Source organism: Micropterus dolomieu, linkage group LG21 (genome assembly GCF_021292245.1).
Source record: "Micropterus dolomieu isolate WLL.071019.BEF.003 ecotype Adirondacks linkage group LG21, ASM2129224v1, whole genome shotgun sequence".
NCBI classification, from domain to species: domain Eukaryota; kingdom Metazoa; phylum Chordata; class Actinopteri; order Centrarchiformes; family Centrarchidae; genus Micropterus; species Micropterus dolomieu.
Window position 1 is genome coordinate 10,946,986 of NC_060170.1, and position 22,526 is coordinate 10,969,511.

The window sequence follows — 22,526 nt, forward strand, 5'->3', positions numbered from 1 at the left end:
TTTCCATAACACAAAAGAACATATATTGAACTAATTTAACTTAGCTGTGCTACTAGAACATTCCTGGAAGAGCAGCAGTTTCAGTATGTGTAATGGTCAAACCCTTCCCCATTTGATGATGTGATGCCATCAGGACCCACCGCCTCCTCCTAATCTGCAAAAAAAAAAGGTTGCCCAAGTTGCCGCTGGTGCTTGTTGCCCTGGGCGACGGTTGCCCTGACAACATCATCTTCAAGGAGAAAGCTGATGATTGGTCATCCCAGAGGTGTCACGTCCTGGGGGACGAAGAGAGCTGCAACAAATATGGGGGGTGCTGATGGGTTCTGTTCTACTGTAGATCAAATGACTTGAGAGCTCCAGAAAGGGAAGAAAATATATCTGTCTCCATTCTGAATCATCAGCAATCAGTGCCTGCCGTATAGGGTGGCAAGAAGCCAGCGCTGTGGGGTTTGTCAGCCATAAAGGCCAAGTACCAGTGTTGGAAATTTTGCTAAAAAAGTAGCATAGTCATAGCTTAGAGGTGATAGCTTATTTTTAGCAGCAAGAAGATTTAGATGGGGTTGATAGCAGAAAAATAACAAAGAGAAAAGTTCTACTGTTTGGCTAATCTTGTGGAGTGAGTGATTTCAGACTGAATTTCTTTTAGAAAGGGATCCTGAGATGATGACAGTATCTTCCCGGCAGCGCTTGCCTTTTCTGTCGAGACGAGTGTGAAGGAACAAAATTACCTGTTTTCATATTATGAGGCATCTCTGAGGTGTTTTTGCTGGGCGTCTCAGTGCCTTGTAAGATGTTGAGGCAAGTGTTAATCTATGTCATCCCCCATTTCATTTATGTTGTCTGCCCTGGTTGATATTCTCTTAATTGTAATCTAGATTATTTCTTGATTCTGTACATGTGTAGGGCATTGAAGGCACTGTACGCATGCACAGCAAAGTAGTGTAGAATAAAGTGCCTATGTTCAGCAAACCCTGGATAAGTTAAGGCTGAATAAAGTTCACAGTTTTTGAGTGCAGCTTTATGCTGTGCCTTTCCTTAGGCTGTGGATATGTACTGTATGTGTGTGAGAGAGATATATATGGCAAGCACTTCACCCTGAGTTTCAGTGCTGTATCTGTTCTTGGTGTGTGTGTGTGTGTGTGTGTGTGTGTGTGTGTTGAATTTGCACAGAACAGAACTGACTCCAAATTACGGTTTTCAGCTCATCCACCCACTCACTTCGCTTTGGAGGACTCCCCTCTCTCTCTCCTTTGTCAGCCTTAACAAACACTTTCTCTTTATCCAACATTCATATCACCCTCTTTGTTTCCTTTGTACATTTTCACACTCTTTTATCTTTCTTTCCCTCCCTCTTTCTCCCCCTTTCTCTCGTTTATTCCATCCACATCCCCTCCTCCTCTTCCTCCTTCTCCAGGAACCTCAGACAACCGTCATCCATAATCCAGTGGACGGGACAAAGGTAGACATCATTCCCAAGTCCTGACCTATTCTTTGTCATTCTCCTCCTTTTCCTCATCTTCTCCTGACCTTTGATCCTTCTTCTCATTATGCATCGGTGTGAGCACACCATTGTCATTGGTTTATTAATGCGTATGTGCATATGTCTGTCTGTGTATGTGTGTTGCTTGAGAGTAAACCCCTCAGATATATTCGCTTTATATTTTTATGGAAAACATGCAATTGTTGTTTACCTTGTTAACCAGATGCCCCATTGAGTAAGCTTGTGTGTTCTTGTGACTCATTATTCCACCTAGGGGACCTTGACACACGCGCGCACACACACACACACACACATTACACTCCCCAATACTACAAATGAACAGTATACTAATGAGGGCAACAACTGCAACAGTATGTATGTTATAAGTGGGACCAGTGGGGAGCTCACCAGAAAATAATTTAAATATTCAGTAGCTTATATCAGAGCTCAGCAAGTAAAACAAAGATTTACCATAATTGACATTTGGCTCATGTAAGTGTTCAGTAAAAGTACTTTTGAGAACTTCCCTGTAAAAAATATTACAACACCCAGGATCATCCCAGTCACAGGCTTCTTGCATGTCTTTCTTGTCATCGGCATAATGATCACTATTTCTAATGATTTTATGTTCATATTCAAAAGGATCATATAATTTATTGACTAGATTGTGGTTCACACATAGCTCTAATATAGCTGAAAGAGATGTTTCTTAATATCTTTATGTATAATTATAGTGTATTTGTTGTGTATATCATATAGCTCCTAAATGTAGCTGCTACAGTTGAATGTTGTGTGAATGTTTAGAAGTTGTGCATGAACCTGCATGTTGCAGTAACATCCCTTCCTCATAGGTATGATGAAGTATTTAGTGTGTGTGTGTGTGGTGTGTGTGTGTGTGTGTGTGTGTGTGTGTGTGCGCCACTGTGCTCTGTTCTATAACCACGTCACACCAGTGTGACCTTTGATTAGATATTAGATTTTGGGTCAGACGTCAGACAATGTGTACAATGGCGGGTGTCTGAGAGGGTACACAGGACTGACAGTTTATGGCAAGAATACTGTTTCATTGCAGTTTTAGTTTTTACACTAGGCTGGTTTAAAGCAGCTTACTGACGGCTAGAACAGTTGCTGGTTTTGTTGGATCCATCTGGGCATGTGAGAATGATGAATTTTGACCTTTGTAAGTCTGTAATATCAGCTTTGTACGGGAAATGGCCCAAAACAGGAGGTTTTATTATGAAAGTGAATGTAGTATAAACACCAGTGAGGGAAACTATAGCGAAGTGCACAAAGTATACTAGCATGAAACTAAATGAATAAGATGCAAACTGTAGGTGTGATCACACTTTTAATATTTCTAATATTTGAGGATGCTTGCCACAGTTCTCTCCCTCACACACACACATACACACTTTTTGTCTATACTTGTTCTTCCTCTGCTCAGGTCACCAGCTGCTCTTTACAAAGCACAAAAGTTGCTATGAAACCACTTTTGTGCTTTGTGCTTGTGTTGCTGTTCGTGCACGAGTACACTTCTAATGAGGTCACCGAGTCTCTCAGCTCTCCTGTACATGCAGGGGAATTTAGGCCCATTTAATCTGCTAATTGGAAATCAGAAGCTAACTTCTCCTCTGGCAAAAGCCTGACAAAAAAAAGACAGCCTGGAAGACTGAAAGGTAGATGAATAGAGCGATCTGACGCCCTGCTTAAGATGACATCGACTTGCCATTTGAGAATCCATTCTGCCTGCATTCTGGAAAGAAATGGATGGAGCGCATCCCATTGAGTTTCTGTCAGTTTCAGCAAGAGACAAAAACACCCTATGGAGGAAAGACGTCACTTGTCCATGTGGTGTGATGCACACACACATACACACACTGAGAATGAAGCAGAGGGAGCTTTGCCCGGGGTAGAAGAAGAGAAAAGAAGTTTAGGCCATGGGTAAAAAAAAGTCAAATATAAAATGACACAGTGGCAGATTGAACTATGAGGCTGATGGGTTTGCTGGAATGGTTTGACTTTCTAGTTGCAACTATTGGATGGTTGTGACACATTAACACACTGAACAATATTGGGATTTTGTCCTGGCATCTGTTTATGGATTTAATCCACATTCATTGGCCTCCATATACAACATGTAGTGCTCTGTTGTTTCTGTATTGTGAAGATGGTAACATAAGAATATGCCCCCTGCTGGCCTGTGTTTTGATTTTGTAAAACAAGTATGTGTGTCTTCTATGTGTCTTCAGCACAAATGTGAGTGCTACTGTGTTTGAACCCAGACCTGTCTGTCTCTGGTCTCCAGGAATCATCAGATAGCAGCAACACCACTGTGGAGGATGAAGATGTGAAAGGTAAGACTGCACAGATACAAATCATGTCGTGCCGAAGTGTTTGCTTCAAATGAAAGGCTGAAGTACTTCTGGGAACTTGACAAATTTTGGATCATCACTTCACATTTTTAATGTATTGAGGTAGGCAGGCAGTCAGTGAACAACCTGTGTAACTGCAGAACCTCTCATGATCAAAATTATCACACGAGACAGACATGTTTTGAAACAACAGAAGCATTAAAAACAACTGTGTGACAGCAGATAGCACACTCAGCCAGAAAGTAGAGGACATTTGGTCAGTTGCCGTTCAGTTGTCCTTGCAGTAAAAGGTGTTCATCATTATTTGCTGACATAATTGTTGGATCTGAGTCTGTCTTTATGAAATTGGGCACAGTTGCTATCATTTTTAAAAGCTTAGAAATTACAATTAAGCATTACGATAATCCAGAGAGCCTACAAATGTCCTCTGGCAACAGGCGCTCTGCTTTGCATTAGCTTCTTGTTTATTAGACGGCAATATCGCGAGCCTCAGGGTGGTAATGCGTTATGATGCCAGCTGTTGAAAAGATGTGTTTTGTATTCTGTATCTGAGTAAACGTGTGAAGTCGTGAATCTTGACCATTTTTAAAAGCTTACAGACACAATGTGGAACAGAAAATTGCTTAATGACTTATTATTTTCTATTTTAATATATAATAAGAATTTTTTTTTATCACAGTAGCACACGCTAGATAGCTGGCTGATAGCTGACCTCTTACTGACCCCTTATGGAGTCTGGTTGTATTGCTTCTGCTGGTTTTTCAGAAAGACTGAAGCGAAGTTTTGTGTGTGGCTCAGAGGTGGGGGGGGAGGGGGCTGTGAAATGTAAGAGGCCTTGTACTGCGTGTTATGCTGTTGTGGTTTGGCTTTCTTTCAAGCGATGGCGTTTGGCAGAAATCTTAATACTAAGAAACACACACCTCTAAAATACCAACATGTCCGGGTGGTGTGTCAGCTTGCGGAGTTGTGTACTTGTGTTGCGAGCATGTGTTTATGTTGCGTGTGGCTGAAATTGTGAAATGACCATCTTAGTTGCGCATATCACACATATCGGCAAATAACCTTTTTTGTCCGCTGTGTGTGCGACTGAAACAATGTCTGTGTGGTGAATGTATGGATTCTGCCTCTGCTTATCTATGCCAACACACTCAAACACCCCTGTTCTCCACATCCAAGCTGAATACAATGCATCTGTATCAGGTCATGAATGTATCATTTCGGTGTCGGGCATACAGAACAAAATGTGCGCTTCCTCCTCCTCCCTATAGAGGCTTCGCTGCCACAAATTCCCTAGCAACCATGGCAGTCATGTAGTCATGTAGGTCTGTAAAAAAAAAAAAAATTAATAATAATAAAAAATATAAAACAGTGCTGGAAAGAGGGCAATAATTATGAAGTAGTTCTCAAGTAGAAGTGGCCTGCCCCAATTTTACTGGTGTCATCATGCTTATTGTAAAAGCAGAGGTTTGGGCAAGTCCTTTAAAATGTACTCAAAGTAAAAGTAACTGAGGCACTTTTCTGAAAGGAGTACACAATCTGAAATGTCACATAAAGCCCTGAGAGGATGGAGTTCAAACTCTATATTTTATTTAGTGGAAAAATTGAAAATTACCAAGTAAAGTGCACCAGCTGCATTAGTGTGCGTTAGCCAGATTTGGTTAAACATTTTGATCTGTACCATGCTGTTAACTGTCGTTAGCGCCAGTCTCTTGGGATCAAACTATCTATTTCTATCTATTCCAGAGCACATAAGAAACATTCAGTGTTTGTCGTCATTATTTATCTTACTTGCAAGCTAATAAAGCAAAGTGATTGCATCTATAACTCTTTGTCAAAATGTTATTTATGTTATTTGAAAGTTGTGGACAGCCAGTAGGTGAGATTCCAGTAAAAGAGGTTTTTTTTGTTGTTGCACTGTGCCCGAAAAATATATGTCTGTCTGAAAAGTTCACCCTGTTGCTAATTTACAGTAAATTATTAAAATGACCCTTGGTAGAAGTAGGATACCCAGAAGGAGCATTGCATCACCTGAAAATCCTTTATACCCCCCAGGCTCTACTGTACCACACTGGACTTTCCCTGTACACACAGTGAAAGGTATCCTCCCCCTACCCATTTTCTTCCCTTCCAAGGTCCCAAATTGGAGCCCTAACACCCCACCCCTCTGGCAGGAGTGTAGAGGGCAAGGGCACCTTTAGAGGGGGGTCGGGGCTTTAGTGGGAGGTGTCTAAATTTAGCCAACGGGGACAGGAAATAGCGACAGAATGCCCAGAGAGGCGTTAAAAACACATCGCTCTGCTAGCGCCACCCTTAGATAGCATTGGTCTCACACAGCAGCTTTAAGACTCCTAAGATATGAACCGGCAGAGCACGGTTAGTGCCAGAGAAAACTACAAGAGCCAGGTGAGTGCGGGAGGAAGGGGAGTTGTGTTAGGTTGGAAAAGTCTGTCATGTTGGCCTTTGTAGGATCATGTCAGGTCAGCGACAGCTCGACAGCTGCTTTGTAACCCAACAACTGTGCTGGCTTTTGGAGCATCTTAACACATATCTGTTCTGTTACTCTCAGCGCGTTTATAGTAGAGAATATGTTACAGACGCTCTTTTCAGAGGGAGACTTGTTGTGAGTCATTCATTTGTTGCATAGGCGATCATTTTTTACGTCATTGTTGTGACATCTGTGGAATTAAGTGCTAATTGCTGGGAAGTTCCTGCACTGCGCGTCCAAGGAATCAGTCAAACAGTGTGGGCTGTACTGTTACGTCTTTTTCTGGTTGTTTGGTTTCTGTAGTTACCTCTGTGCAGAAATATTTTTTTTTGCATTTTTTTATGCAAATGTTGTGGATTGTTGCGTTGGTCTGTGAATTTCATTTGCTCACATTGGAGAGGGTGCGGTCATACCTCTACTACTATGGTTTTGTGGCAGGAATCTCCTTTTTCCTGTCTCTCTTAGCTGTCCTGCCAGTCTCGTGCCATCTATTTTTTTCCTCTGCAGGCATGCTTTCTTTCCCTCTGTTCAGCAACGAGTGTTCATATGTTGCGTTTTCCTCTGTGCCTGCTGATTAAACAGACGAGTGTTGATGAGTAACATCAAACATCCACATCCTCTCTCTCATTATCATGGCCAACACCACGTTGTCATCAAGTCTCAGTAAAAGCTGACATGCAGCAGCAGCTACACTTGGAAATCCTGCTAAAACAGACTTATTAACTTGAATAACAATGAAAATGCTTTTGAAATTGCGTGATGGAGGTCACTGCGAGATAATTTATCTCACTGGGTTTATCATCTTGTATTATCTGCCCCCGCTGTGTCATCTCACACTCGCTTTCGCCCTTCCCATCATTTCTCAATGTGACATTTCTGTTGTGTTTTCATGTGCAATATGTTTGGCCATCTCTCTTTGCGTTCATGTGTGTGTTTGGTCTCCTTCTGTGTGTGTGCATGTCATCAGGGAAGAGCTTAGACAACAGCTCGCTTAAGGCGCAGTCCAGCACAAGCTCCCAGCCTGATAGCTCTCAGGGCTCCTCAGCTGCTGTGTACTGTAAGTCAGCATGGCCCGCCAAATGCAGCCTGTAACACACGCACATTTATATCCTGTACTAGCAATATAACCTGACAAAATCCTTCCTTGTGTGTATTCGTTTCAGCGGTCCTGCATCTATTAAAAGGATACAAACACTGTCATTTAGCACTACTAAATCCCTAAAGTACCCTGACTAACTTATTCTGCGCTTCATTCCTCCATTAGAGCCTTCTTAGTCAGAACCATTCTTGCATCTTACTATCAGACTGTCTAAAACATTTAATACCAACATAACCAGTCGTTTTGAAAAACAGTGAGATGCCTCATAGTACTTCTGCTCCTCTACAATCCTATCCTCCCCCCTGTTCTGCCCACGCCACGTGTGTTCAGAGTAACTCGTTGTCTCCTTCTCATGGATTTACGTGGAATTGCAACAGAATACTGCTCCATGACAATCTTTGTCTTAACATTGTTTTTCAGACATTTCTAGGAATAAATGTTGCTCTGTGTGTTTTTTTTTATTTTTCCCTTCACTGTCTATGAGTCAGACTTCATCGTGGAGAGCTCTAATGACACACCAAGTACCACGATTTCACAGTAAATTAGACTTAAATCTCACCTTTTTTTCACATTTGGCTTGTGGCTTGCTTGTCTTAGTGCTCCCCGAGATGAAGTTTGTTCATCTGAACGCCCAAAATGCTTTGATCAACCTTCCATTTAAGTTCCTCCCTTCCTCCCTCCTAAACTTAGCTGCCACAAAGTTTGCTGACCTGCTGGGCTCAGTGCGTAGGGGCTCAGGGCCCACTTCTGACGGGGAAGGGAGATCCAGCACTCCACCTCCTGCTGTCCTCTCTGCCCCCTCCCCTCCACACACCCCTGTTGTCCCAATGCAGAGTAAGTAGAAAAGAGCCAGACCAACAGGGAGTGTACAGTAGACGACGACTGGAAGATAAAGTGATGATGAGACTTAAAAACATAAATTGCCATCTCCTGTTCTTCTGTTCCCATACCAGGGTGATGCATGAAAAGGGGGCCCTTTCATTTGTCATTTTGGGACAGGAAGTAAAACAGCTTATATCTTAAATCTGCATAGCTCACCCTTGGTGCACCTTTGTCATTTCTGCATCTTTAGAAATCCCTTCAGTTTTCTTGTTGACCAAACTTCCGAAGTCAAGAAAGCAATGGTACTAAAGTGGCACTAAAGAGATATGAAAATGTTAAAATGACCTCCAGCTGCAGAATCAAAATACATTTTTAAACCTGCAGTGTGGAACATTTGTGTCTCCCTGTGACAGTGAGAGTAATTACTCATCACTGTGCTTTTGACGTATTGGCTCTGCCGTGCTCCATGTTGCTGTAGCCTAATCTGTTGCTGCGTATGCTACACTATAGGCAAACCAATCATTAAAACACATCACTACCGGTTTGCCGGTGTGGGAATGTCACCACAGACACCAGATTTAAAAACTATAGTATAATGTGAATACAAAGAGATTAACATGGCAGTGACAGGATTTATCAGGCTTGTGTGAACTCATTTGGCGAGGGCTTGAAGGTAACTGATGTTCATTCATACATAAAAGTCCCGCACTCGTCCTTATTAAAAAATAAAGCTGATAATGTATATTTTTGTTATTGTCAAGTAAATCCTGTGACAAGAGCAAAACAATGAATTGATTCTAAGTAGTCTGTGGAGCCATACGCTGATGAAGTTTATTTTTCTGTTTCCTGGAGCTCCATTGTTGTCCAAAAGGTATTAAAAACAAAACAGTGAGCCACATTGTTGCACTGAGTGACATGTTCATTGCAACGAACACGGGTACTGAAGTTTATTTTGAGTCAGTGCCACACAGCTGCCGTAAATATTCAATGGTGAACCACATGTCTATTATTCCCCTGATGAAAATAGTCCCAAACAGATGCACTACTTTACTACTGTTTGAGTAACGTTTGTGAAAAAATGCACATTGCCAAACTGAAATATATATACTTAATTATTTTTGGTGAAATTATATATTTATTCCTCCATTTTATACATGTAGATTAACGACATAGGAAAGTCAGAGTATTATTAGTTGTATTATAGTAGTCAGGATTCTCAAATGGCAAGTCGATGTCATTATAGTAGTATTAAGTATTATGAGACAGACTAGCTCATTGTTTGTTTTGGTGTTGGTTTTAACTGCCTGTAAGTAAAACACAGAATAACACCATCTTTGTCCTTTAAATTCCAGTTTTTGTAAAATATACCTTTTTAAATGTATCATCAGCACAATATAGACCTAATACAGTGAGTCAGCTTGACTATGTTTATGTTCCATGTTTATTATTGTAACTGCATGGTTTAATTAAATTGTGTTCTTTGTTGAAGTAATCTTTTGTAATAACTGTATGCAAATGAAATGAGGACAAATGAAAGGTATAATACTGCAGGTTTAATGAAAAGCAAAGTGTGCTTAACTTCTCCCAAAACTCCCATATGAAACCATAGACCAACCAACCAACCGTTTGACCGCTGAATGATCCTCAGTCTGCTTTCCTAATGCTGCCCTGTGGAATATGTAATACAAAGGCAGCTAAACTATGTTGATGTATAGTTGATGAATCGTTGATTATGTGGGAAAAGTGTGATTATTAGCCATGTTGCAGACACTGTAGTTCAATTTGTAGTTATTGTGACCACAAACACAAACATTCCTGAAGGGATTTCCTTATTTCTTCATTCCTATATTCTCTTTTACCTCCTCACGGTTTCTTATCTGTTCTTTTGCATTCCTCCACCCCCACCACCTCCCACTCATCCATCCATCCTGCCTGGACGGCACTCAGTGTCTCGGCTCACCGACCTGGTAAGCAGCGTTCGCAGGGTGCCGGCTGCTCCTGCACCTGCATCCGCACCCGAAGCCGACGCTGCCCCGGCGCTGGTACCCAGCGCCAGGCCTACCCCTTCGCCTGCACACACCACCTCCCCACCCCCACCCCACTCCCCCTCCAGCCCTTCCCTGTCTTCCTCCCAGAGTGAGTACCGAGCATGACCTGCCCCAACCCCACACATGGTAGCTGCCAATCACGGGGCTTAATTAAATGACATTTCATGATTTCAGCGCGGGCCTGTGCGTGAGCAAGAGTATTTAACAATCAGCGTGTTCTGCTTTTGGAAGACTGGTGATAGGGCTTGTGTTAAACTGCTCTCTTGTCAGCTGACTTGGAAATTAAACTCTGGATGTGTGTGCTTTTTGCCTTTGAGTGTTATTAACCTCCTCTTCCGTCTGCCACACAGTGCACTGCTGACTGCGGACAGATTTGTGCATCGTTCGGTTGCTTGTGATGTTTTTAAATACATAGGTCACATTGCTTGTGGTGACAAGATGCCTTGTGCATTCTCATATTATAGTGTTCAGAATCACATGATGAGCAAGCTCTCTGTAGTATGTGTGTAGATTTATAGTTTTTTTATAGTTTTTTTATTTTTTAAGGACAAGAAATGTATTCCCAAACAAATTCAGTAATTAATTAACTTGCTGTTCAGGCTTCACACATTTGTCCTACTGAATCTACGTTTAGCAAAAGTAATTTCACAATAAAGCATATTTTTCCAGTTCATTATACAAACGCCAAGAGAAGTGGACACATTAGTTTCTGTTTTTCGGAAAGTATTCTCAGTAAGTATGAATGTATGTTGGGGTTCTCACTGCCCGTGCCTGAGCATCTGGGGTGTTGCGTTAAAACATAAAATTATTCTTTAACTAACTGCTCTCCATCTGTCAAACTGTTTCAATTGCCTCCCAGTTAACTTCTGTTCCAATTGTCCTCTGCAGCACGCAAACAAGAAATTATCAAGATCACTGAGCAGCTGATAGAGGCTATCAACAATGGAGACTTTGAGGCATACGCGTGAGTCTGCATTATTGTGTGTGGTTTGTGTTTGGCTTTTGTTCATATGGGTTCATAGTTTGGCTTCATGAGCACCTCCTGCTCTTTCCTCTTCAGTAAGATCTGTGACCCAGGACTGACCTCGTTTGAGCCGGAGGCGCTGGGGAACCTGGTGGAGGGGATGGACTTCCACAGATTCTACTTTGAGAACCGTAAGACTGATAAATGAAAATGATGTAATTTTTCAAATCACTTCTGAGCTCATGTGGTTGCAGTCTTGCTTGTAAATATTGGGTTTATGTTTAGTTTAATTGTGAACATACTCTTGTGGTTAGTTTGAATCTTAAAATGGAGCTCAAAAAGAGAAATGTGCTCAGTCTACTCTTCATTAGCTGCTGTACATCACTCCATTTTCCCTACTGCCGGTTTCAGGTGTCAGAAAGAGACATGTTTCCACAGGAAGCATCAAATCAAAGTAGAGAAATCTAACTAAAGCTCCATCCTGAAAAAGCTAGACTCGCCAATGATGGCTGAAGATATTTCACAGCAGCTCCCACGTCTTCTAAAATAGAGATTTTGTTGAACTTGTGCTCAAAATTGTGTGCCAGTGTGTGAATCTGCACAACGAAGCTTGTAAGACTTTTCAGTAACACTTGGAGAGTACTACTACAGATAGTTGGAGTATTTGTAACATTTCAACTGTTTGGCTTTGTCTGTAGATGTTTAACAGATTATCAATAGAGCATATGTGACATTTCATGAACAAACCCTAACCAAGATGTTGGTTTCTTTTGTGCTTAAATCTACCAAACAGCTTATCGATTTTAACTGTCTGTAGACGAGTTATCCAAATAAAGTGTAACCGACGTTTCTTGTTAATACAATACACGTGAACTGTATGAAAATTAGTTGTAATAATAGTAGAGGAGTTGTTATATTCAACAGTATTACTGTGTTGTCCTGCTCATTCTTTCTCCTGACATTGCTCTTGTCATCTTTTTAAGTTTTGGCTAAGAACAGCAAGCCCATCCACACTACCATCTTGAACCCCCACGTCCACCTGATCGGCGAGGACGCGGCATGCATCGCTTACATCCGCCTGACTCAGTTTGTCGATGGCCAAGGTCGGCCGCGGTCCAGCCAGTCAGAGGAAACTCGCGTCTGGCATCGCAGAGATAGCAAGTGGCAGAACATCCACTTCCACTGCTCAGGCGCACCAGCTGCTCCACTCCAGTGAGGTAAGGACCACAACACTGGGACAACTGGGAGAAAACTGACAGCAGGTGTCGTCTCAGTACTCGGACTACTTAGCTTTTTTTTCAAACTGCTACTTTGGAAAGAAGCTGCAGCTGTTTATTATTGTTTATGAATATATATTTTTAGGCAATAAAGCACTTCGTGTGATCAGATTAATACAGTAAAGAGGATACAGGATTTCACTTAACTGGCAGTTAAAGACGACAACTTAAGTGGAAATGGAGGAGAAGAAGAACAGAACAGTAGTTTGACAGATAGAAAAGATAGTTGTAGATTTTACTCTAATCCTAAATTTAGTATTGGGCACATTGGCCACCTCACGGTTGGTTCTTGTGCGTTCTCACACTGTTTACAAGCAGAAAACAGTTGTGTTAAATCAAATGCTGAACAGATTTTATGTGAGAGTCAGCAAAAGATAATTGGTGTGTGTTTCCATCAGCCCTTGGTATGCTAATAGTCTGAAGAAAGCGTTGGAAATCTGCTTAATAAGATGAGGTATTCCCACCAGTTAAACAACTAAACAAACAACTAGCCTGGAATTGTCCAAAAAGTTTAAAAATCCACCTACCAGCTCCTCTGAAGCTCGCTAATGAACACGTGAGTTCTCGTTTGTTAAATTCATATAAAAACTGTTTTGATACCTTTGGACAGCCAGTTTCCAGTCTCTATGCTAATCTAAGCTAAGATCATATTTACCCTGCAGACCTGAGAGTGGTCTCAGTCCTCTTGTCTAACATTCTGCAAGAAAGTAAATCCGCCTTTTCCCTAAAATGTTGAACGATTTCTTTAATTTATTTGACGCTGTTTTGTTTTCCCTCTCAGGGTTGAACGCCATAGCTGTTTCAGAAGTGCTCTGCTGGAGAGAGAGAGGAAGAGGAGAAGGGATGAAAGACCAAGTCCAGTGTCAGTTTGGGAACAGGGCTCCTCACCCTTCACCAACAAACTTCCCTCACTGGACACCCATCCTCAACCCCCAGCATGCATCTCTTCTTTTACTACTACTCCCCCCGTCTGTCACCTGCCCTACAACATCTTCCGACAACCATCAAACAAAATCAACTGGACGTCCAACGCTCCCCCCCCCCCCCCCCCCCCCCCCCCCCCCCCCGGCTTCCTCTTCCTCCCTCCGGCACACTGGGTGATTTGCGGGGTGGGGGTGTTTTCAGCACTCTGTGTGATTCCTTCTTCCTCTGGTCTCTCTCTTGTGACACCAACCCTCTTGTCCTCCTGTGAATCCACACTTGTGTGACATAAACACTGCACTGGGAATACAGTATGTAAAGTTTTAAGTAAAATCTGTTATTATCATTGTTATTACGATGAGTATTATTATTATTATTACACATTTGCAATTGTATATGTCATTTGTATAATTCTAAATTCTTGATGCCAGTGGTTTCTGGAGTTGAAGGAATTTTTTTTGTTTTGTTTTGTTTATCTATCTTTTTAAGGAAGCATGTTTTTTTTCCCCATATTAACAGTGGCTGTTTTTATTGTGGCTATTATGTGGAAAATGATATTGGCAGTTTTTGTAATTTGCTTGTATGTTAGCTATAATACTGCGCGCAAACTCATGGTCAGCTTGTTTTTTATTTGTTTTAGGGTTTTATTTTCTTAAATTTTTTTAGTTTATTCCTTTTTTTTGTCTTTTTTTTTTATTTTTTTTTTTTTTGGAAGGGGTGTGTCTGATGGTGTCATGTGTTCATGTAGATAGTGTGTGTGTGCGTGTGTGTGTGTGACTGTGTACTTTGTGCTAGTCCAAACATAATAACTGTGGGGTTAACAGTTGGGGGAACCGCTTGTTCTTACATCATTGCGGAGTAAGAGTTAGCTAAGCTGAGTGTCTTCCTGCATCAAAACATGAACATTTCAAACATACAAAACAAGCATGCAATATGAGTTTTACCTTGAATTTACTTTTCCATCTTCATGTGTAACACTTTAATCCTAGAGTTTAATCCCCATTTGTATTTTCCATGCTGTAACAAGAAAAACATCCGGTCCAGAGAGGAAATATTATAGGCGACAACAATGAAAAAAATTCATTTAAAGGAACCATTAGATTTTTTTATTATTTTTTGGGGTGAGATCTTTTGATCTAGTTTCTGCTTTAATTGAGCACAGTTTTATTGATAGATAGAATAGGCTGCATGTATACTAGTCCCAGTCCTGTTTTAATGTAAACCGAGGATTATTTTAAGACTGATCTTTGACTAGAGAAACCTCAATAGGTTTAACTGGACGTTAAGGCATTGAAATAACATTGTGTTAAGAAACCACAGACCATTTTGAACAAATTCAAGGCCGTCTTCTTAAAATACTCAAATCTCAGCTGTAGTATAAGAAATTGAATTCATCCTAATCCGCTTCTTATGAAATAGAAAAAGCGCAACACTTGTTAAATTACTAAATGCGTCAACGTTTCGTCAAGTATTTATGTCTCCCACTAAGACTCTAAAAAACATTTAACTGCTTAATAAAACTCTGAACAAATGTGAAAGGACAAAAAAAATCAAAATCTAATGTTATTTCTTATTAAACCAACATAGCACCTTGTGATAGTATAAGAAACTCTTCTTGTTAATCTGAAATCATTTGGTATGTCATAATAACAAGATAAATATGTCGAACTGTTACATTTAAGTAGCACTGTCGCCTCACAGCAAGAAGGTCGTGGGTTCTCCCCGGGTGCTCCGGCTTCCTCCCACCATCCAAAGTCATGCAGGCTAGATTAATTGGTGTCTCTAAAATTGCCCTTAGGGGTGGATTTGAGTGTGAGTGGTTGTTTGTCTATGTGTGGCCCTGCGATGGACTGGTGACCTATCCAGGGTGTACCCCTCATTTCGTCCGATGTCAGCTGGGATTGGCACCACGCAGGATAAGCGGTTGACGATGGATGGATGGATGGATGGATGTTACATCTAAGTATTTTTCATGACAACAATCTGAGCACTATTTTTGGTCGCAGTATCGGCCCTTTGACGCCACACCTCTGCCTTTTTATACAGTGATGACTCATAAATCTCAGTGGGGGATCCAGGAGTTCAGTGTAGGGCCCTGTTTCCACCAGCAGCCTGTTTTGTTGTTTTGTTGTTTCGGCTAGTGGTGCTAAAAAGGTGCTCGTGGAGGGATGCGCTGTTGGTGGCTCCTGCTGTTGCTAGGCAACAGCTGAACACCCGCTTGAAGCTCAGCACGCTTTCCCTCAAAGTTGAGATATTTTTAGCTCTCTAAAATCACTGCGCTGTCTGACAACAAAACACAAGGAACTTTACTTTTTTTTCCAATCTAACATGACATACAAAAGAAATCAGTGCGCCAAAGGACAGGATGGCAGTAGCTGCGTGACATTTCTCACTTCCAAAGCCATGGGGCAGGAAGCTGGTGCCACAGCCCCTTTGTCTACATGAAGCACATGCAGTTAGGCCCACGTCAGTACTGAAGAGTCAAGGGTGTGTATGCTTGAAGTGTGAGGAGTTTTTTCCACTATACCTTGAGGTTTGTGTAGGGCTCCCCTGTTCTGTGGTTTGGTTCCCCAGTTCAGGGCAGTCCTTTGCCACATGGTGCAATACTTGTGTGTGTGTGTGTGTGTGTGTGTCTGCAAGCATGTACATCATTGCTCTCGGTGTGTATCCTTTGAAAGCCCCTGGGAGTGGAGGGGTGAAGGCTTTATTTCGGAGGACATATCAGTCCTCTGCCTTCAGCCCAGGACTGTTTTTCTTATGATTTGATCATTCTTTTTTTTTTTTTTTTTTTTTTTCTTTCATGTATTATCAGCTTTTTGTGATATAAAGTGCTTGTGCCAGGGGTGGCAGGAATAATCCGATGGACTTTGCAGCACTGAAAACTGTTTTTGTGGGGGTTTGACTTGCGATCAGCTCCTCTGTACTTTGCTCATCCACCATTGGCTGCCTTCACATTAGTCTCGCCCATATTGGTCAGACCAAGATTTTAAGAGACCGGGCAGTCGGTTTGGTGAATAGTCCTCAGGTTTCTATTTATTTTGAATATTTATTTATTTATTTTAGTGGATATTTTTATTGTGCTTCTTTCTCTTTGTTGTTTTGTTTTTTCTTATTGTACAGCTCATGCACTTGTGCAAGTACTGTCTGTTGCTGTTAAAAGGGACACTGCTCCATGTAAAACGTTTTTAAAGGGATAGTACACCTGATTTGCATCCTGCATGTGTTTTTCTGTAACGACCAACATGGTGTTAATTACATTTTCTTTTCCGGCTTTTTTCCTTCTGAAACTTAAGTTTTAAGTTGTTTTTGACTTTATTTGTGCAGTTTTAAGGTGTCCATTTTTTTCTTCTAGTTAGGTTATTGCCACTTTGCCAGAGTGGGACATATATCACTTTATAGCTCATATAATACAGGACTGTATTTTGTGTGAACTATCCCTCCAAAACCTTCTTTTAAGGCGATGAAGCTTTTCTTTGAATTAAGGTTTTTTCCCAGGTGAACCAGTCGTTGTAATGTACTCGTGTCTCATCTAGTAACAGTGTTATTGCCTAGTCGACCCTGTTCTCATACTAAGAGGTCGAAGGTTACCCGAAGGCGTTCATGCGTTATCGTGCTAACTGAACATGACCCCCACCCCTCCGAAAAAAAGAAGAAATAGCAGCATGTACAGTTCAAATGTGTTGTTCTTCTGTTCTTCTTAGTGTGTTAACTTGAAAATCAATATAATAAGATTCACATATTTAAATGAGGGAGTACACAGTATTACACAACTGCAGCTAACTAGCAGCGTAGCTGGCATTTTCTTTGCATGACAGTCAACAAGACACTTGTTTTTTAGTGTTTTTCTTTTTATTTGATTTCTCATTTTCTACTGAATGCTGATATACTCGACTTTCTCTATTTTCTCAGCTTTTTAAGTGCATATAACTATTTTTGTCTCAAGATGATATAATGATGATGATTATGATGATCAGGATGATTTTATGATGATGATGATATTAATGACTGTGGCACTATGAAGATGTTGACAGTGACTATGATGATGTGATGAAGATTACTGTGCATGCTTTTCTTTGGGGCTCTGTGTTGTCAGTGCAGAATGGCTGCCTTTTGTACGTAGCTGAGAGAACACGAGGAACGCTTTTTGACTATCAGCACCAAGAGGGACTGGAGCGTCACTCAGCCTGCATGTAACTTTGAGGAACAGCACTTGAATCCAGCTGACAGATTAGAGGCAGTTCAAAGAGCTAACGAGCTCCAGCAGGGGGCGTAGTCACACAAAGTAAAGCACAAACACACAGACGGATGGCAGATCGATGCTTCTAATGTAGCTGCACAGTAAATTGACTTTAGTGTCAAAGCCAGCAGACAATCCAGTCAGAGACAACAGCAGTTTATAAGTGTAGAATAAGGAGAAGCTTCCTGTATAATTATTGATCAGGACTGCCCAATTAAGACCAAAATGACCATCCTGATCACAGTTTGATATCATGTTGTTGATGATTGTTTTCCTCAGGGATTTTGGGGAACAAAATCTTTCTCCTTTATTCATCTTATATAGCAAACTGTTTCCAGACTCGTTTTACATTCTTAACTAAAATGTATCTATACCACTGATCAATCATGATTATGTTTGATCAGAGCTGAAATCAGTGATTAATTGGGCAGCCCTACACATAAACTACAATAACCGTCCTTCTCTAGTCTCTGTGAGGTCAGTGCGAGCTCTGCTGCCTTCCTGTCAGCTGTTAAGTCAGATGAAGTGTTTCTGAGATAAACTGGAGCTACTGTGCTGCTCTGAACCTCTGCCATCTTCTTTCTCCAGCCAGCGACTAAGTTGCACTGACAACACTGAGCTGGCTTCTCTTCGTAGGGCGTCTTTCACTCTTTCTGCCATTCAATCTCAATCCAACCTTCTCTAATCATTTCTCTGCAGTTGGCTCTTTCTAGTTTCCCTTTGTCTCTTTCTGTCGCTTTGGGTTTCTTCTGTATAATAATATTAATCCTCTAGTTCTCTGATTCTTGGGATTATCGCTCTGTTCTCTTACGTGCTACACGTGTTTCTATAACTTCAAGAAAATGTGTTAAGGTGTTATCAATAAAATGATCATTTAAATATTAAAGTGAATCAGTTTCTGTGTTTACAAACACACAAAGTTACAGCACAGCTTTGGTTTTTATTGACAGAAGTAACTCGGGACATAAATGAACTCATTAATGTTTTGACCTGAAAACTTGCTAACCAGACAGGACACATACATATATTTGAATCCAGCTTAAAGTGAATCCACAGTTATCCAGTGTAAATCCTGAAGTTCATCCAACACAGACTCATATGTTGATGATGGGTTGCTTCACCTCTAAGGGACAGTTCACATAAACACAGGAACAAACAGCAGCTCTGCCTTTATAAATGTTCAAGATTTAGGAAGTAAATGCTGCTGTGATCATAGATTAATATTAGAGATCAGGATTAAGGTGACTACTGCGAGCAACCTTTAAAATCCACAAATCAAAGACAAGCTCAGGGCTTTGCAGTCAACATTTGGATGCAAATTATTGGAAATGTGGACTGTGGGTGAAGTTGTTAAATTAACTGTCATATATACCTACTAAACCATATAGGTGCCAATTTGAACAATCATTAATCGTTAAAATTATTTATTAAGTTTTAAATATAAGCATTTGGTGTTTTTAACTGCCATTTTTCACAATTTTCTGATATTGTTTTGACAATCAAATCAACTAATGAATTGATGATAGAAACCACTTTTAGTTGCAGCCCTAATCCCCACAATCGTTAATATTTGATGGACCTTCAATTGTCTTATAGTTTTGAGCTACTCTAATTTAGACTGAAGCCTAAAGACAAATTGTTTCAAGCAGTATGAAGTAATTTCTGCAGAATTTTCTATAGTCAAAGAAGAATAAATAAGGAGACTGAGTTTGTTCATGTGGATAAAACTGAAATAATAAAATATGTCTGACAGTCAACAGTAACCTGTGTTTCATGACACACATGGTAAACAAATAACTGCTCATCTTTGGAAAATCATCATATTAAAACTTCTTGTCCCAGTTGGTGTGCATGTTTAATCCATGCACACCATTTTAGCAAGAAAGCTTCACGTACCTAATTATGCCGACATTTATAGTTTATTTTTTGTGCTTTGGAAATATTTAATATTTCTCCCTCCTCCACCTCCCAGCTGTGTTTCCCTGAGCTGAAGCCCTCAGAGCCCAGAACATCTGCATACTTAGTGAATCTCTCTGGATTGTCAGGAAGCTGCTGATTCGTGTCTCCACGTCTCACACTGGTCAGATCATCAAACAGGTAGAGCCAGGTGTCTGCAGTGTCTGGGTCCAGAATGTCACTTGTTTCAACAAATGCACTCAAGGCTGCAGTGACCTGTTATACGAGTCTTTTCAGAGAGAAAGTCACTTCTGAATGACGACCTTTGATCAACAGTCAGTGTAAGCAAACTTGCATCATTAACTACAATGTGAGTTTGTTGATGAGTGTTAAAAGTTTCAGCTCTTCAGACTGCAAGAATCCCAACATGTAGCTACAGAAGACCACACAGATGTTTTACTGATCTCTCTGCAGAGTAAGTACTAGAGTTGATGAGGTACATGTGCATATCTGAGTGGATTCCTTTCATACCAGAGTACTTGAGGAAACTCCTGAACTGAACTAATTCTTTAAACCTCAATCCTGGAACAAGCCTGGATAAACTATGGAACTTGATACCAACACACTTCACCTGACTGACTGACTTAATTCAGCCATTCAAAGAGAGAGATGAAATCAGAAGTCACACTAACACTATTCTCTCTGTTGGACGATTACTGAACAGCAGGTTAAACAGACAGTCACGTTCAATCTTTCTTCTCTCATATCCTCTATTAAACTATTTTAACAATGACCTCTAAACTCTTTCGGATCAGAAAACTTTTATTTAGAAGAGCAGAAAATCTACAGTAAGTTTGAAGTTTTACCTGTTAAGATTGGTGTCACTGGCTGCACTGCTCTGCTCTCAACCCAGTGCCGATGGAAGGACAGTCCTTCTTTGTGGATTTAAGACATCGTGTCAACATGAAGGTCCTCACCCAGGAGCTCCAGAGGCCACAACATCACAATAATCTAGCCCAAAACCAGCTGCTACTTCAAAGCAGAGTCCTCACTACAGCTCGATCTTACAGCATGAACTTTTAGCTTTTCTTTAAGTCGCCATGCCACATACAGCTTTCACAATAACAAATCTCATTGACATTTGCACTATGAAATGTTACATTTTATTTCTAAAGTCAGTCAGTGTACTCCTCCTTTCTGACTGACACATTTTCCCAAGTGCTATCCATCAGGCATGAATTACGATGTCCATAAAAAGACAAATGGCAAATGCAACTGTAAAATCCTAAGTTGAAATCCTTTTTTATCAACCATGACATCACACAATACAGGGTTATACAAAATGGCAGTCTTAGTGTGCAGCAACACTTCCAAAACAACCCAATTTAAAACCAAATCAGAAATTGATCAAAAATCTCGTGTCCTCAGAGTAAATCGACGGCCACCAAATTAAAAAAGAATTGCCTAAAGTTTCCATACACACTACATAATGACTGGTTGACAAAAAGAGGCTTCTTTTCAATTCATTATGATCTTAGAAACATACATGTAAAAAAATCACTTGATATTATTAATACAAATTCATTAAGAATCCCCCGCGACCCTGTACGCAGGATAAGTGGTTGATGATGGATGGATTCATTAAGAATCAAATTCTATTTTCTTTAAAGATAAAGCCAAAAAAGCAGCAATTTAATTAGATACAAAACAACATGACCAAATTATTCAGTTATAATCATTTCAACAGTGAGTGGAATGTCAAAAATAAAAGACAAAAGTTTCATTTTCTAACTTTAGCTAAACTAACATTGATTACAAACACTGATTGATATGTCAACCTAACCACCGCCACCACCAACAACTACAGCTAACATTCCTGAACGTCACAGAGAAATCTGAGTTTGATAGATTTTGATATCAATAGTCTTAGCATCGTTAGGACCAATATTAAAATATGGGAAGAGTTTCTCAGTGAAAGTGTCTCTGTAAGTGTAGATGTGAGTCATGTCTTCAGGCTCGTAGAAGGACACCTCCCCCTTGTCATAGTCCAGCTGGACTCTGATCCTCTGGAGACTCTTCTTCACTCTGACAGTCTTGCCAAGACCATTAGTGTATTTTCCACTGTCATGTGATAAACACCAGATTCCATAATCTGGCGAGGCGCCTGCCTCCGCCTTCCTGTCAACCGACTCTTTAACCACACCTACAAGCCAGGCAGGGTGGTCTCCCACCTCCACCTCCCAGCTGTGTTTCCCGGAGCTGAAGCCCTCAGAGCCCAGAACAGTGGCATACTTAGTGAATCTCTCTGGATTGTCAGGAAGCTGCTGGTTTGTGTCTCCACGTCTCACACTGGTTAGATCATCAGACAGATAGAGACCGGGTTTTGCAGTGTTTGGGTCCAGAACGACAGGACTGAAGTGGACCTTGTCCTTCATCTTCTCCCAGACTCTGAAGGACAGGTTGCCTAGGTGTTTGGCCACATCTATCAGCGCTCCTGAGACCAGCTGTGGATCTGACTGTGAGCGCTGGACTCTGGCTCTGGTCTGAGTGGCTTTATAACTGCTGAGGAATGGCACGCTGGGTTTCTGCAGGTCTTCTTCAACAGCAGAGATACTGTCTGACAGAGAGGAGATCTGCTCCTGAATCTTCTTCATCTCTCTGCTCACAGTCTCCCCCTTCTGCTCCTCTTCCTCCCTCAGAGCTGCCAGTCTGGACTCCTCTTCCTCTTTCAGGAACTGGTGGAGCTTGTTGAACTCGGCTCTGATCTGCCTCTCTGTGGACAACAGCTGCTTCTTGGAGTGTTGAATCACTTCATTGTATGTTTTCTCCACTTGTTTGTATTTGTCCCTCTTGTCCTGCAGAGACTCTAAGTCAGATTTCAGCTGGCCCTTCAGGTCACTGACTGCTTGTTCTATAGGAACCACC

At 41.0% G+C, this 22,526-nt stretch overlaps 2 protein-coding genes across 4 annotated transcripts in view; one reads left to right on the plus strand and one right to left on the minus strand.

The window, feature by feature from the left end:
- camk2b1 (calcium/calmodulin-dependent protein kinase (CaM kinase) II beta 1) overlaps positions 1 to 15,241 on the plus strand; it is a 78,145-nt gene extending 62,904 nt beyond the window's left edge. For 2 of the 3 annotated variants that reach the window (XM_046034427.1, XM_046034428.1), the window contains 5 exons: positions 3,786 to 3,834; positions 11,195 to 11,270; positions 11,367 to 11,461; positions 12,254 to 12,487; positions 13,329 to 15,241. In XM_046034427.1, coding sequence (XP_045890383.1) covers positions 3,786 to 3,834; positions 11,195 to 11,270; positions 11,367 to 11,461; positions 12,254 to 12,486 — 453 coding nt within the window. In that variant the 3' untranslated portion in view covers position 12,487; positions 13,329 to 15,241. Of the gene's footprint in view, positions 1 to 3,785; positions 3,835 to 7,304; positions 7,395 to 8,126; positions 8,271 to 11,194; positions 11,271 to 11,366; positions 11,462 to 12,253; positions 12,488 to 13,328 lie in introns of all 3 variants that reach the window. The other variant, XM_046034424.1, reaches the window with a different exon arrangement.
- Positions 15,242 to 20,886: 5,645 nt separating this feature from the next.
- LOC123960518 (zinc-binding protein A33-like) overlaps positions 20,887 to 22,526 on the minus strand; it is a 19,586-nt gene continuing 17,946 nt past the window's right edge. The window contains exon 2 of the mRNA XM_046035308.1: positions 20,887 to 22,526. This exon is cut by the window's right edge and continues 1 nt beyond it. Within this exon, the coding sequence (XP_045891264.1) occupies positions 21,485 to 22,526 (1,042 nt within the window). The 3' untranslated portion in view covers positions 20,887 to 21,484.